We start from the raw sequence: 16,070 nt of genomic DNA, 5'->3' as shown, positions 1-16,070 counted from the left end.
GTATATATATAAGTATAAGTATATGTATATATATATATATTTTAACAGCAACAACTAGAATGCATGCACTATCCCAACAAAAATAGCAATTTAAGTGTAAGTTGTAATATATAATGTACTTACTTCATCCAGAAGAACCAATGAGTCTTTTGTCGACTGCGCTAAAATTCTCTGAAACACAAGATGGAAGAATAGACAAGTTAATTAGCAAAGTAAACCAACACATAATCACAACCTAAATTTCCTTCATTCTTAATGAAAAAGTTCAAGAAAAAGGAAACTTCACAACCTGAATTAAATTAATGAAAACCCAGATGATGGGGGTCTGGAGAAATGCCACTAGTAAACTAGCAGCATACAGAGCAAAAGCTGCAATTGAAGTCAAATAACAAATAATAAAATGTTCAAATGACACTTTGTTTATAGCATGCTGCAGATGAGATACAAGTTTGAGGACCTATGCCCTGCACAAGCTTGTACTTCCTCCCTTCATATTTAAATTAAGATTTTTCCCACTATACATTGCCTCATTGCTACTCGCCAAACATTCACTGCTCCTTATTGTGAAAAAGTTTGGCATGCAGACCGGAGTTGTAACTCTGGAAACCACATTTTTTCGTGCAGCACTTTATGTCTATTTTCTACCCCAGTATTCAGAGTGAAATGTTGCTCGCCGAGCACCTGTCTGTGTCTGTGCTTTCCAATGAGAGGCATCTGGTAGAGAACTTTCTCTGTGCCAAACGATTCTCACTTCTCCATGACTGATCATATTTGAAACAAATGTATGTTATAAACAAAAATGTACAAGTACTTTTTGCACAATCAAGGTTCAATTCCATCATCTAATAGGCTATGTCACCTGGGTATGGGTGCGGGTAGGGTATGACACGGCAATTCCAAACAATGTGGGTATGGGGACACGGCTTTATATATATATATATATATATATATATATATATATATATATATATATATATATATATATATATATATATATATATATATATATATATATATAATAAACTGAATAGTCTAAATATATATGCTATATCTAAAATATATATTATAAACTAAAAATATAATTATAAATTGAATACAAACTTGTATGTACAGAGGGTAAAATGGTGTGTCCGGGTGTCAACGCGTGTCAAAATGGGGATACAAGTGTCGACACGGGTACGGAGGGTAAAATGGCTTGTCCGGGTACCATAGCTAATAGGGCATTTGCTCATAACAAAGAAACATAGCCCAACACAAAAATACCTCCGGGAAGAATCCATCCAACAATAAAAATATAGTATTCCACCTCATGTGTACTATCAATTGATTTGAAAAAGAAGTGTCCCATGCAGACAATTAACCCAAAAAGATATTTAACACAGTTGAAGTCCATTCTGACAATCAATCCATCAATCAAGTAGAGCTGTAAATATATTGTTCAATAAATGCTCTAGTTCATTCTTGCAAGATACACTCTCAAGACAAACTAGGATTTTTATGATTGGTTTAGAAAATATTTAGTCAAGCAGCAGTTAATGGGATAATTGCTTTGTAAAAAGCACAAAGTAATAATCAAATACACAAATTTAGTCCATTTCATATGACAGATTTTATGTTTTGTTTTGGAAATTCATATCTCAACCTGGTCACAAGTCTCAACAACTATGCTACCTGTTAAGTTAATGAACGTTTTTTTTTCAACTTCACCATTCTTGCTAAATCTATGGAAAAAAAACTCATTTATTACACCTAGCAGCATGCCATGAGAAAACGTGATGAATAGGTTTATCCTAAGTGTATCATTTGCCTCACCCTTTTCACTAGCTTTTCTCACCATGCCATACTTTGTCACTTTGCTTTCCAATTGCTTTCAGGTATTAATCAGCCACAGTAATTTTGTGGGTGTTCTTGTCATGTCCTAGAGTTCCATACCCACTACCGCAACCAGTGGCAGACTATTATAATCGTCATCATACCAACATAAACACCATGCCAATCAGGTCCTTGCTACATGTTTCCATTCCCCCTTCTTGACACCTTCTACATATTCCTAAAAATTAATAGCAGTAATCTCCTTGTCGCATCCTCATGACCCATTAAATTTCCCAATTTATGAGCTTACTTATAACTACAAATGCCAGCTCAAATAGAAATTACACATACAGTTCCTTTCTGATGAATCCTGCTATTAATTCTAAACCAGTCATGTTCCACATCCAATTTTCTTAGTCTTGGAAGATGAAAGAGAATTTCTGCACGTCTTTTACATGAACAAAAAGGTGATTAAGAAATTTGAGAAAAGAAAAAGAAAAACCATCAAAAAAATGTAAATCAAATGAAGTCTTTTGCAAACTTTATAAAAACTCTATAAGCTAAAACCAAACATCATTAAATACTTGTATAGATTTCTAAAGGAAGATACACATAGACATATAGTTTCAAAGCAAAAGGTAGCAAAAGTTGATCGAATGTTAAGCCAATCACCAATGAATCAAAAGCTACTTCAAGCAATTAACTTTGACATGGAAATGACATGGGACAAGCTAGAATTTTATGAAATAATAATTATGCTATTAGCTATTGGAATTATTGATATGGCGTTGTTGATAGCAACCCATGGAGGATGTCCCATGAAAGGAGTTCACTATGCTAGCCTAGCTCACCTAAGGCTCATTGAGAGGGTTGACTACACTAGTAATGGGTTTGGGTCAAGGGATATTGGGTCAAATGTACATGGGAGGCACTAGCCTATGGGTAAAGGGTACAATGGTCTTTGTGCTAGAGCCATAGAGTCTATAAATAGGCTCATGCATACTCATTTATATCATTCACCCATCATTTTCTTAATGAATTGAATCTAGTAGTCTTTGAGTGTCTCTCTAGTGCATCTAGAGTTAGGAACTCTCTCTCTCTCTCTCTCTCTCTCTCTCTCTCTCTCTCTCTGGTCTGGTATCATTTGGTATCAGAACATTGATCCTACATAGCTATGTCACCTGGGTGCGGATGCGGGTACGACGCGACAATTCCAAAAAATGTGGGTACGGGGACACAGCTATATATATATCACATAAATACACAATAAATTCAAAACAAACTCAATATAATCTAAATGTATATGCTATATCTAAAATATATATTCTATACTGAAATATGAAGTTATAAACTGAAAATATAACTATAAATTATAAATTGAATACAAACTTGTAGTTACATAGTGTAAGCCGATTTTCACGTTAGATTAATTGTAGTAATCGGAGTCTGGACTATCATTTTCCTGCAAGATCTTGCGAACTTGTTACACATCTAGACTGTTTCTATGCTGTTCTGTCAGATTTGACAGTTTGGCTTGTGGAGCCCGATTAGAAGGATTACAAAGTGAATCTGGGGCTGAGATTTGAAAGTTAGCAAGATCACGGATTGAACTTAGTTTTCGATTCTTACTTTGGCAATTTGATTGTCAGAAGTATGTGTAAAACACATAAAAAAAATTGAATTGATTCGGGCCGGATCCGGACCCGACCCGGGGCCACCGCCTCTTGCTGTCATTAAGAGACAGCGAGGCAGGCAGGAGAAGGGTTACGAAACCCCCCTCACCGCCTCTCGCCCTCTCGTCTCTCTCTCCTCTGCGTTGCCGAGCACCGCCACCGACGACCCCCTCCTTCCGACAACTTCCTTTCTCTGGTGAGCTCCTCTCCAGCAGCCTCCCGGGTACGCCATTTTCCCCTCTTTGCTCTCTTGTCTCTCCCCTGATCCCCTCTCTTTCTCCCTAACCTTTCCGTTGCGCAGGGAGGGGGTCGAGCCGCCTCCTTGCTGCCCTAAATCACAGGGGAGGGGCAAAGCCCCCTCCCTGCGACTCTTTTCAGTGAGGGAGGGGCCGAGCCCCTCCCTGCGCCGTGTCTAGTCAGAGAGGGGCCGAGCCCCCTCCCAATGCCCTTTGGTTGCAGGGAGGGGTCCAGTCCCTCCCTGCACCCTTGTAGGTAGGGGAGGGGGTCGAGCCCCCTCCCTGCTTCCCCCTGCCCGCCCCTTGTTACCGCAAGGGAGGGGCTGAGCCCCCCTCCATGCCCCTTGTTACGGCAGGGGAGGGGGTCGAGCCCCCTCCCTGCTTCTTGTTACGGCAGACGAGGGGTCGAGCTCCCCTCCCTGCTCCCTGCACCACCTTTAGCAGGGGAGGGGCCCAACCCCTCCCTGCTTCTTTTACGGTAGGGGAGGGGCTGAGCCTCCTCCCTGCTCCCTGTTACGGCAAGAGATAGTCGTCCGGTAGGGCCTTAAGCCCCTGCCGCTTTGTCGACAGGTCGGCAGGGGTAAAGCCCCTGTCGCCTGTAAGAAAGGTTTTGGCAGGGGTTTTGGGGCCCCTGCCTGCCTTTTCTATTACCCGAGAGGGTCGAACCCCCTCCCTGTCTCGATGTGCAGGGGAGGGTCCGACCCTCCCTGCCTCTGTTTATCGCAGGGAGGGGCTCGAGCTGTAATAACCTCAATTTTTGACAACTAATTATTTAAGTTTATTGGAAAATACGGGTACTTTTCTAAAATTGGGCCTCGGATCCGTTACCGGATCCATAATAGAATCGTAAATAACCCACAATGGGGTATTAAAACTATACTTATAATATTTAAATAAATAATTAATAGTATTAAAAAATAATAAAAAATAAATTTTAGTGTGGGGATCCACAGTTGGATCCAACTTGTGGATCCACATTGCAGGTAAGACGTACGGAGCCAAACCACGGCTTCACACTACAACTGGGACCCGGACCCAGACTCGGGCCACGCCCCGTTACTGTTAAATAAATAAAAAATACAAGAGAACTCTTAGACCCGGGTCGGACCCGACCCGGATCCGTAACCCGGTAGGGTTTTTAAACCCGATATCGGGTTGCTGTTTTTAAAATGGGAAAGAAAGGCAAGAATCGTGCCTAGGGCACGATTCCTGCTGTATCGAAAGGAAGGAGGGGGGAAGCGGTTACAGATGGAGTAACCGAACCCCGCGCCTCTCGGCAAGAGGGAGGGGGGGTGGGGGTACAGCGATAAAAGGGAGGTGGAAGAGGGGGTCTCACCCTCTTCCCTCGTCTCTCTCTCTCTCTCTCTCGTGTGGGCGTGCATCGGAGTGGTGGAGGTCGCCGGAAAGCCGCAGCCACCAACATCCACCGCAGGCTACGGCAGGAACCCTTGTCACGGCAGCAACAAGAAAAGACTTCAGCCGACCCTTCTCTCGCAACGGTTGAACCTGTCGATCGTCGGAGATTTTCGCCAAAGAGGTACGGGCTCTCTCTCTCTTGAAATTGGGTGAGAAAGGGGGTATAAACTGGATTCCATGTAAATTTTTTTGGGAAATCTAATCTTGAAATCTCTGGTTTTTTTTTGGCTTTCGGTGGGTCGAATCGCATGGGGTTAAATTGCGAGTTTTTCACATGCTCATATCTTCACATGCTCCTTGAGAAGGATTTAGTTTCAGCAAGCTAGGGAAATTTCAGCTCGTATGGGTTTAGGGTTTCAGGATGGCTTTTTGAACCTATTAAGAACCTGGTTCCTGAATTTAAAACTGATTTTAAGTTTGATCGGTGATTTAATATGAGTTTGGGTATGATTTGTCTTAGTTGGGAGTTTCGGATTTTAGGGTAGGATATGGATACATTAATTTTTCTTGCTCTATGAGGTCCAAGTTCGCGGTTTAGACCTGTTTCCAGCATAAGGGTATTCAGATTTTTTTTTATTCAGCATATTTCAATACATTCTTTTTTTTGAAATTATGTTCAGACCATACAGTTCAATGGAAGCCTAAGATTTTATTTTGCTAAATGTTGGTGATTATACTTGTATCTAACCAGATTGGTTACTTGTGTGCATGTATTAGCTGCCTACTCTTTTTGTATTCAGACTATTTGATGAAAGGGTATTTGTTTCTTGCTTAGGGTTGATAACATAGTTCAGATGCAATCCAACAACTTAGAGTTCAATCAAGACATTGATAGAACAGTCAAACTTACATGATTATGTTTTTGTTTAGGGGGCTCATGGTATTATCATTTTATTCTCATACGAAAAGAGATATGTTTCCATACCTTCTGTTGTATATCATATCTGATCCCAGGGCATTCCAGGGATGTCTGGTTGATATGGGGCATGATTGTAGAGGTTGACAAAGACATGGGACCCAGTAACAAAAGAATAATTCAAGCCAACTAGGTTTCTGAGTTACATGAGCATAAAGTATTGCTTAAATTAGCTGTCGTAAGTTAGTCTGGCAGTGCTAATAAAAATGTATTTTTCCTATTTTTCGTTGTTGGCAAGATCCTATCTGATTTCTTGAAATCTGATTCCTTGAAAACAAACTAACACATTGTGCCTCATGTACATCATGTGGATTAGACATCTACTTTTTGTATTCAGAACCCAATTTACCAATTGAGGCAACCTTCTACATGTTAAGTTGCACTTTTAATGTAAGTTTGCAAAAAAAAAGAAAAAAAGGAGGCAGTTCCATTGGTGCCTTCCTAATCTCCCTCCTCTAGGTATCTTCGTATATGCCTGAACGGGTTTTCGGGCCCTCTTTGAAGAAAGGGCTGACTGTCAGGCCTTGGCAGTCTCCTGCGCGGGCTCTGGTAGAGTCTGTGCAGTGACTGTCAGGCCTAGCAGGTACAAGTTGAAATATCCAGGTTTTTTATATATGCTTACAGGATCAGTTCAGATTTCCTTAAGTTGTAACTAGTTGCTTTCCAGGTACAATTGTTGGGCACGATTGAGCCGAATAAAAGGTTTCTACGAGCATGTTGAATTCTGGAATTCTCTCTATTGAAAATGGAGTCAATTTTACCCATGTGAAAGAATGAGTTATTCACGTGCATATGCTTAGATGATCATGCTTCAGTGAAAGTGTCGATTTCACGATTGTTCATACACGCACACTGAAATTTATGAGTTTTACATGATCGTTCACATGTTATAATTGGAATGATGCATTTGACAGGAATTATGCAATGAATGAAAGTATGCATTGCATGTTGGTGTGGGAACCCGTGCTCATGCATTTAAATATTATTGATTTTGTCATAGAGGAATATGCATTGAAAAGAGTGTGAAAAGAATGCATAAGTGGCATACTCTTTATGATTTTTTTTGCTTATGAGGGCATTGATGGTCAATTGGATCATCAGGGGCTGGGTGAGCCTCGAGAACCAGTTGTTCTCTGTTTTAGTTATTTTGATGCATTGCGCAAATCAGAAGTGATATTATGGTTTCCACTGCACTGTTCTTTTTTGCTACGGACTATGGTCCCGTGTAGAGCTTGGCACGCTGTTTTGCAAGCTCATGTTATTAATTTTTGCATGTTGATTTGCAAATGAAAAAGAGATGAATTAATAACCAGTTAAAATAAAGTAAAGAACAGTGTAATTCATATTTCTCCTTGATGTCCCTGCTTTAGTGTGGGAATCTTGGATGTTGCGGTTTTGGGGAAACCGTGAGGATACAAAAACTCCGTGTGCGTAATTTTGCCCCTGAACCCGATATTGAGGTTCTTCTCCTGGCCACGGTTTTAGGGAGAGTCCGCCACTTTTACTGGGGGTGGTGTGTTTTGACACAGTTGTTGTTGTTTTGGTATACCAATAAAGTGGCGCAAGTGAATGTTGTTTTCCCTGGTGTCCCCGACTTTGGATGTTGTTTTCCAAGGTTCCGATGGATGGTGTTGTTTCCTGATATCGGTCGAGGGCTAAGTTTGGAACCCGATAATAAATACAAATTGTGTGATAAGTTACCCCAGGAACCCTACTTGACCTCGGGGACTGTACTCGTTTGGTGTATCCGCAGGCAATGGTAAATTAAGAAGAGGAATTTAAAGATTGTGTGCATTTAATAGGACATGCATATGGAAAGATGAGAGCTTAAATAAAAGATAATAAGGGTTCATGCATTACACATAAATCACACATATTCTTGCTATGCATTAGTTCATGCGTGTTTACCTGTTCACTTGGTTGTTATATGTTGATCATTGCATGATATTGATCTCTTTTGCATTTAATTGTCTTATTGATTAAATTGTGATCAATGTTACTTACTTCGTGTTCCCTGATGTTCAAAGTTTAATTCTGCATGAATGGTTAATTGTCTTATAAATTGATTATAACCGTATTCATCAAAATATTACATGGATCTTATTTATGTTCTTTTTCTTATTTGATTCATTAGGGAAACCTGTACGCAGAATTCTTCGGATTTCTGACCCTCCATTTTTATTAGTTTTCCCATACGCAGGTGATCAGTGAAATTGACTCGCTTCTGAGGGGATACGAGGGTCACATTTGTTTCAGACGGCTTCACTTACGGACAGAGTGGCTCTACTTTTGTTTTCTTTTAGTTTTTCTTATTTCCTGCAAGTTGTTATTTCACGTTGGATATTGAGTATGAGACTCTTATTAATTCATTAATAAAAGAGTTTAGTTTGTTGGTTATGGATGATAAATGTAAGTTTGTTTGTGGTGTGTGGTTATCCAACTGAAATTGGAACTGTAGGGACCCCAGGTCTCTGGGAAGTTTTTCGCAACTCTTAGAAAAAAAATAAATAATTTTTTTTCTGCATTTTTAAAAGGTATGAGTTGGGGTCATTACACGAGCCCTCCCTGCCTTCTATCTTCGCAGGAGAGGGCTCGACCCTCCCTGCCTTCGTAGTACGTAGGAGGGGTTGAAACCCTCCCTGCTTCTTGTTACGACAAAGGAGGGGTTGAGCCATCTCCCTGCTCCTTGTTGCGGCAGGGGAGGCGTCGAACCCCCTCCCTGTGCCTCTTCTCTCTTTAGGCAGGGGCATCGCCCCTGCCTGCCCTCGCTTTATGAGGGCAGGGGTGCAACCCCTTGCCTCCTCGTTGTTTGCTGACAGCAGGTTAGCAGGGGCTCGCAGCCCCTGCCCCTGCTTCTTGCGTTGATAGTAGGTGCACAGGGACACGATGCCCCTGCCTCTGCTTCCTTCACGTCAGGACGACGGCAGTGCCCCTAACCTTCTATTTTTGGTGTTAGCATGCTAAGACTGTCGCTTTTGCAGTTTGTACGATAGATACCGCTCGCGCTCCGCGACCCGAGCCGACAATTGTTTACACCCGCATACGCCAGCTAGCTTGCAACTCTCCGAGGTAGGGGAAGATTGCACGGAAGACTTGGACAATTGAATTAAGTTCAATTAACTAAAAAGGACCTTTAAATAAATATATATAGAAATATATATATTTATATGATTACGCATTTAACTCAAAGACGCAGTTTTGCGATCCTTTTCCTTTACTTTGTCGTCGCACATTGCGCAAAGGTTTTGCGTTTTACTACTGCTTACAGTCTTTACTTTGGAGTTGCGCATTGCGCAAAGGTTTTGCGTTGCACTCCTGCTTACAGTCTTTACTTTGCTTTCGCGCATTGCGCAAAGGTTTTGTGTTGCACCCCTGCTTACAGTCTTTACTTTACCATCGTGCATTGCGCAAAGGTGCCCAGGCTCTTGCTTTTGCATATGTGTTGTTACTACCTTGTTATTGGAGATGACGCTCAGGTTTTCGCTCATTGCATTCGCGTTTGAGGCATCCTCGTGGAGGATACAAGAGGCATCTACCACTCTTCCTCTTGGGACAAGAGTTCAGTCAGGAGCTAACGATACATCCTCGTCGAAGGAGAGGAATACCTCGCAAGGATCCTGGCTCTTCGTGTACCTAGTTCCTGCATAGTAGACTTGAGATTTAGGGAGCTGCGGAAAAGCATCAAAGACTGCCCAAATCAAAGCATTTGGAAGGATGTGATTAGCTGGTTCTGTTCGTCTATTCGGCATATCTTGGGTGATCCCGAATTGGGGTTCGAGCGAACTTTTTAGCGGGGAGGACTGTTGAGAAACCCGTATCCAGTCTATCGAGGCTGGTATTGAGTCATGCAAGGCATGTAGAGACCCTGATAGCGGATGAGATTCTAGAAAATCGCATGCCAAATATTGGCATAAGCTATTGGTTGTTTCAGAAGATAAAGAATGTCAAAGTATAGTTTGAGAAGCACTATATCTTTGTGAAACACTTCTGATGAGGCTCTTATTGAGGAGCTATATCCCTTTCATCCTAGAGTACTTGTAGTCGTGCACTACACGCTAGTACTGCGATGATCAGATGAGACGGTCGTGCAACCTTGAACAGTGCTAAATGCATAATGTTGTAATCACATAAAATGGCCTCACATTCGCCTTCACAGGCAAGATGCTCGAGTGGTTTAAAGACCACAGTATAGAATGGGTCGTTAGTTAAGCAACCCCTAACGCACCCATTCGCTTGTTGTTGTCTGTCAAGGAAGAGGACAGAGCGGTACAAAACTCCAATGGACAGGTTGTTAACAACCATCCCACGGGCAATGATCCAGCCTCCCCAGTCATTAGAGTTAGGGGAAAGGAGTTACAATAGTTAGCTCAACACTTTTGCAGAAGTTGGATGCATCCGTGGCACTGTTTACCTGCCTTTGAGGAATCCTCTCTCGGCTAAAGTCGTCTCTTTAGGAGCGGACTCAACTAGCTATTCGGGTTATTAAAAATACATAGAATAACAGACGCCCGAACTGGTCTCAGTTGTTTCTACGTTTTGCCAGCGCGTACCCACAGGCCAGTAATATCGAAACATAAAGTTTGTTCACACTGGTTAATTACTTGTTTTACCCCTTTATCGAACTGCTTGGTGCTTATTGTAACGTAGCACTTGTTGGCTTGCGTCTCTTATGATTGATGTGATTGCATACAGCTCGTAATCTACGAATTAGTGGCAACTAGGATTGATGTGGTTGCTTGTCTTATAAGCTGCTTACATATTGTGATATAAATGTTGTTGTATGATTGCTTATCATGTATAGCTTATGAATGGCTTGCGATGTAATGGTTTATGCCTTATGATTAATTTAATTACTTACTGATGGACTGAGTCATTTGATGGTAATTATATGTATCGCGCGCATTGTTATGAGTGTTTGTCTGTCTTATTCAGTTGTTTTGTTTGGCTGTCAGATAGAGTTAGTTACTTTTTGCTTATAGAATCAGCTGAATTGCCATATCTGCATGTTCTCATGTGTCATTTACGCATGCTTTAAGGTCCTATTTGAGGATTGCAATGTTCCTTGTGGCAATAATTCGATGCGTAATATTATATGTTTCTGTGTGATATGATTGATATGTCACGTGATAAAAAATGTTGAGAGTATGCGATAATATGTTCATGGTTCATGGAATCTTATTGGAGGAATGGGTGATCGTGTGTTTTGTTTTACCATGTGAAGTGATACGATGCATATTGCTGATATAAATGCTTGTGCCCATATTGGTGGCTACTGACCCCAAGAGTGGTTGATGGTTCGGAGCAGTCGATTGTATTGATGCATGTATCACTGAGTAGGGTGTCTGTTGAGGACCTGATCTCCAAAGGATTATCTGCGAGGGCATGTATGATCAAGACCAGGTATCCGGCTAGAGCGGTAGGATCTCTGTGAGGAGGTACACTGTCCATGAACAGGTAGCCGCAAAGACGGTGAACTCCTGTGAGGAAGTGTATGGTCAAAGACCAGGTATACCATCTAGGGCGGAATTCCTTGTGAGGTTATACATTTTTCAGACTAGGTGATCCGACGTTGATCTTGTCGATTGTAATAGTGGCTATCGACCCTGAGAGCGGTCATTTGTGTTGATGAGTGTATCACAATAATTTTCATTGAATATGGCATTTGTTGGGGACCGGGTTCCCAAAGGTTTCTCTGTGAGGGTATGTATGATCAAGACCAGGTGACCCGGCTAGAGTGGTAGAATCTTTATGAGGAGGTACACTGTCCAAGAGCAGGTAGCCGCAAAGACGGTGAACTCCTGTGAGGAAGTGTGTCGTCCAAGACCAGGTATATGAAAAGAATCGTTTATGGATCTGGATTCAATCCAGACCCGTATCCACATATGGGTTGTGCTATGTTGTAATTTTAAACATTCACTAAAGGGTATTTTTGTACCCTAATCTTTGTAATCTTTATTTTACATATGTTTTAAATAGATCTGTCACGAGTGGAAGGTGAAGTCGTGACTTTCAACAGTCCTCTTTTTCTTTTCTCGTTTTCTCCTTGCGCAGGTAAACCTGGAGTTCACCTTTTCGCATGGTATCAGAGCAGTAGCCTGGGACTGCATCTCTAAACAGGACTGTCCAAAGAGAACTTAAGCTCCAAGCCAAAAATTTGTGAGTTCAATATATCTCGTCTGCGTCTTCTCCTTCAATTTGCCTTCTTTGTCTAAACCCAGAATCAATCTGTGTATTCCCCTCTTGAATCTTTTTAAACCCAGACCTCCAATCAATTAGCGTCTCAGCACATTTCTGTTTTTGTGCCTTCTTAAATCAGCTTCTTAGCATATTTCTGTTTCTTTAATCGACGATTTCTGAAATTTCTTTTCTAAAATCAAGAAAGTCTCTCGACTTCTATCTTCTTCTTCTTCTATTGGCAACAATCTTTAAAAAGGATCATCGATCTGTTGTCAATCTGTCTTACTTGAAGTTTTTTTTTTTTGTGTTATCTATATCATTCTCGTTATTTGAGATTACAGGTTTTGTTGAAGGCTAGTTATGTTCATTCAACAAGCGACAGGATATACCTTTCTGGTTAAACCTTCAAAAAAAAAAAAGGTCGTTGATTCTCTTATCTATTAACTGAATCTGGTCCGGAAGTTTTCTTTTTCTTATTCCCAATCACTTGTGTTACCCTCAATGGATTCCTCATTCTCAAAAAACGCCTCTTTCTTCTAATTTTCTTAGTCAACTCGTTTCTGAGAAGTTAAACAATAGCAATTTCTTAACCTGGAAAAGACAAATTGTCTCCTTTATAAGGAGACAAGATCTCTCTGGACATTTGGATGGATCAATTCCAACCCCTCCAAAGTTTATCTCGCAAGAAAAGGAAGATAAAGGGGCATCCTCTATTGTGCTTCTCAAAAACCCAGATTATATCGCATGGATGAAGAGAGACCAAGCATTGGTGGCATACATCACCTCTATATTGTCATAAGAGGTTCTTGTAGCCATCCCTCATGATTGTTCAGCCAGAGAATTGTTGGATAAGTTACTTCAGACATATTCATAAATTTTTTAGGCTAGAGTTATGTTTCTTAAGCGAGAATTTTAGATGTTGAGGAAAGATTCCATGTCGATCATGGAATACTTAAATAAAATGAAGAGTATCACGGATCAGCTGGCTATCGTGGGATGTGTGGTTAATGACAAAGACAAAGTACAACAAACACTAAGCGGACTAGGGTCAGATTATCATGTTCTAACAACATCATTATTGTGCCTCCCAGAGCTTCCTAAGTTCGAAGATTTACGTGCAAAATCGTTACAATATGAGATGAGTCTGAAGGGGTTTTCTGAAGAAAATCATGTGCAATCTGGGACTCAAGAAATTCTTGCTACAGGGCTAACTTATGGCAGAGGAAGAGGAGGTAGTGCTTTTCGAGGCAGGAATGGACAGGGAAGAGTTGGTTTTGGGGGTCGTGGGTTACTTCCAACGCCCAATGTTTCTTCCAATTTGCAAGGTCAAAGGCCCATTCCTACCTGTTTCTTATGTAACAAAAGGGGACATATTAAAGCAAATTGTTGGTTCAATCCCCAGAATAAAGGAAAATCTTTGCAATTAGAAGCCAAAAAAGACACAGAAAATTCAAAGGCTAGGGGAGAAGTAAAAGAGTTACTATTGGCAGCACTGGCAGGGCTAAATATGAAGCAAAATGATAAAGGCACTGGGTATGTTGATTCAGGGGCAGCAACCCACGTTTCAGGTGATGCGGGTAAACTCTTAAACCTTATTTCTTATGTTGGTAAAAATAGCATAGTCATAGGAGATGGGACTCACTACTCTATATCGCACATTGGAAATGTTGTTATACCCATGTCTAAGTCTTCCATTCAACTTCCACATGTTCTTCATGCACCAAATATTCAGAAAAATATTGTTTCTGTGTCAAAACTTGTTGATGATATTAATGTTACAGTTGAATTTACTCCCTCTTCTGTTTATGTCAAGGATCTTCGCACGAGGGAGACATTCGCTGAAGGAAAAGGATGAGGCAATATGTACATCTTTCAAGAAGATCCCTCCTCCACAGTTCATTCTACTTGTTCATTGAAGCTCTATCAGCATTCATCATTAGTCTCATCTGAGTCTGTGTTCGTTATTTCTAAATGTAATAAGTCAATCCTTTGGCACAGTCGATTGGGTCATTGTGGTCGTCATTTCATTGAAAAACTTGTCTCAAATAATTTGATTCCTAAGTCTAGTCTGGGTTCAGAAACAAGTAAAATAAAATGTCTGAGTTGTCATTTATGTAAGAGTCATGTTTTACCCTTCAATTCAATCAATAAAAGAGCTTCAAGGCCTTTTGAAATCATATGTTCTGATAATTGGGGCCCTGCCCCAATTGCTTCTGCTTCTGGAAGTAGATATTATTTTATCTTTGTTGACAACTATTCATGTTACACTTGGATATTCTTCATGAAGCATAAATCAGAAGTCTTTGGAATATTTTGAAAGTTCTATTCCTTTATCAAAAACCACTTCTCTGAAAACATCCTACATTTTCAATGTGATGGAGGGGGAGAGTTCTCCTCTAGTGATTTTATTGAATTTCTCCAGCATAATGGAATAAGGAGCAGTGTCTTGCCCACACACACCTCAACAAAATGGGATTGCTGAGAGGAAGCATCGACATATTGTTGAGAGTGCAATGAGCATGATGCATGATAGTAACCTTCCTATTACTTTATGGACAGAGGCCTTTCACTCTACAGTGTATGCGATAAACCGCTTACCCATGTCACTGTTGGAAGACAGATCACCATACTTTACACTTTTTGGCATCCATCCTGATTATCATGAATTACGTGTTTTTGGATCTGTTTGTTATGTGCACATTGATAGCTCATTAAGGCATAAGTTTCAAGACAAAGCCTTGAAGTGTAGATTTGTGGGGTATGAAGATGAATATAAGGGGTACAGATCCTTCGAGTAAACGCATCAAAGTATCGAGAAACGTTATTTTTGAGGAGATGAACTTTGATAATCAATCAACAAACTCCTCTGGATCATGTTCCAATGTTGAGGTATATTGTCCATGGCTAAGCTCCGAACTCTTCTCCAACATTAATACTGAATGCCCTCCGGACTGCAGTCAGAAGGATACATGTGAGGAGTCATAAGATGCATCACAATCAGAAGAAGTTAATGGTCAATCCTTGGAGACGGGAAGGTATAAGGGCATCGTCTACACTCGACGTGAGAAGGACCTTCCACCTGTCTCTACTTCCTGTACGGACCTTAATATGCCTCCTACTTCCTCACAGATGTTGCCGGTCAGAAGATCTACTCGGGCTCGTCACCCACTTGACAAATGGGTCAGTTACAAAAAAAATTCACTGGATTATCAATTGTTTCTGACAGCCATAACCAAAGAATATGAATGTCTCACTTTTTATCAAGTTGCCAACTCAAAGAAGTGGATTGAAACGATGAATGAAGAAATTGAAGCTTTACATGAATGTGGTACTTGGGAGGTTGTTCCTAGACCACCAAATAGAAATGTAGTCGGATCGAAATGGGTGTACAAGATTAAATATAAACTTGATGGGAGTATTGAAAGGTACAAAGCTAGACTTGTTGCAAAGGATTCACACAAGAGCAAGGGCAGGATTTTGATGAAACTTTTAGTCCTGTGGTGAAAATGGGGACCATTTGAATTGTGTTGAGTCTAGTTGTTGAACATGAATGGATATTAAGTCAGCTAGATGTTAAAAATGTCTTTCTGCATGGAGATCTCAAGGAAGAAATCTATATGAAGCAGCCCGCAGGATATGCAGAACAAGATATTGATCAATACGTGTGTAAACTGAAACGAGCAATATATGGTTTGAAACAGGCATCTCGTTCTTGGTTCGAAAGTTTTTCGCTTGAAATACAGGGACAGGGCTTCTCTAGATCGCTTCTTGATCATTCATTATTCATCTACAAGAAGTAGAGTGTGACCACACTCCTATTGATATATGTAGATGACATCA

The 16,070-nt window shown here is 40.7% G+C and overlaps 1 protein-coding gene across 2 annotated transcripts in view; it reads right to left on the bottom strand.

The window, feature by feature from the left end:
• LOC149840067 (DNA mismatch repair protein MutS, type 2) overlaps positions 1-16,070 on the bottom strand; it is a 122,242-nt gene that overhangs the window by 70,632 nt on the left and 35,540 nt on the right. For both annotated transcript variants that reach the window (XM_090003021.1, XM_090003022.1), the window contains exon 14: positions 124-171. In XM_090003021.1, coding sequence (XP_089859147.1) covers positions 124-171 — 48 coding nt within the window. The remainder of the gene's footprint in view (positions 1-123; positions 172-16,070) is intronic.

This window comes from Nuphar pumila, chromosome 4 (assembly GCF_984573655.1).
Source record: "Nuphar pumila chromosome 4, dmNupPumi1.hap1.1, whole genome shotgun sequence".
Taxonomy (NCBI): Eukaryota; Viridiplantae; Streptophyta; class Magnoliopsida; order Nymphaeales; family Nymphaeaceae; genus Nuphar; species Nuphar pumila.
This window is presented reverse-complemented; position numbering and strand designations above follow the sequence as displayed.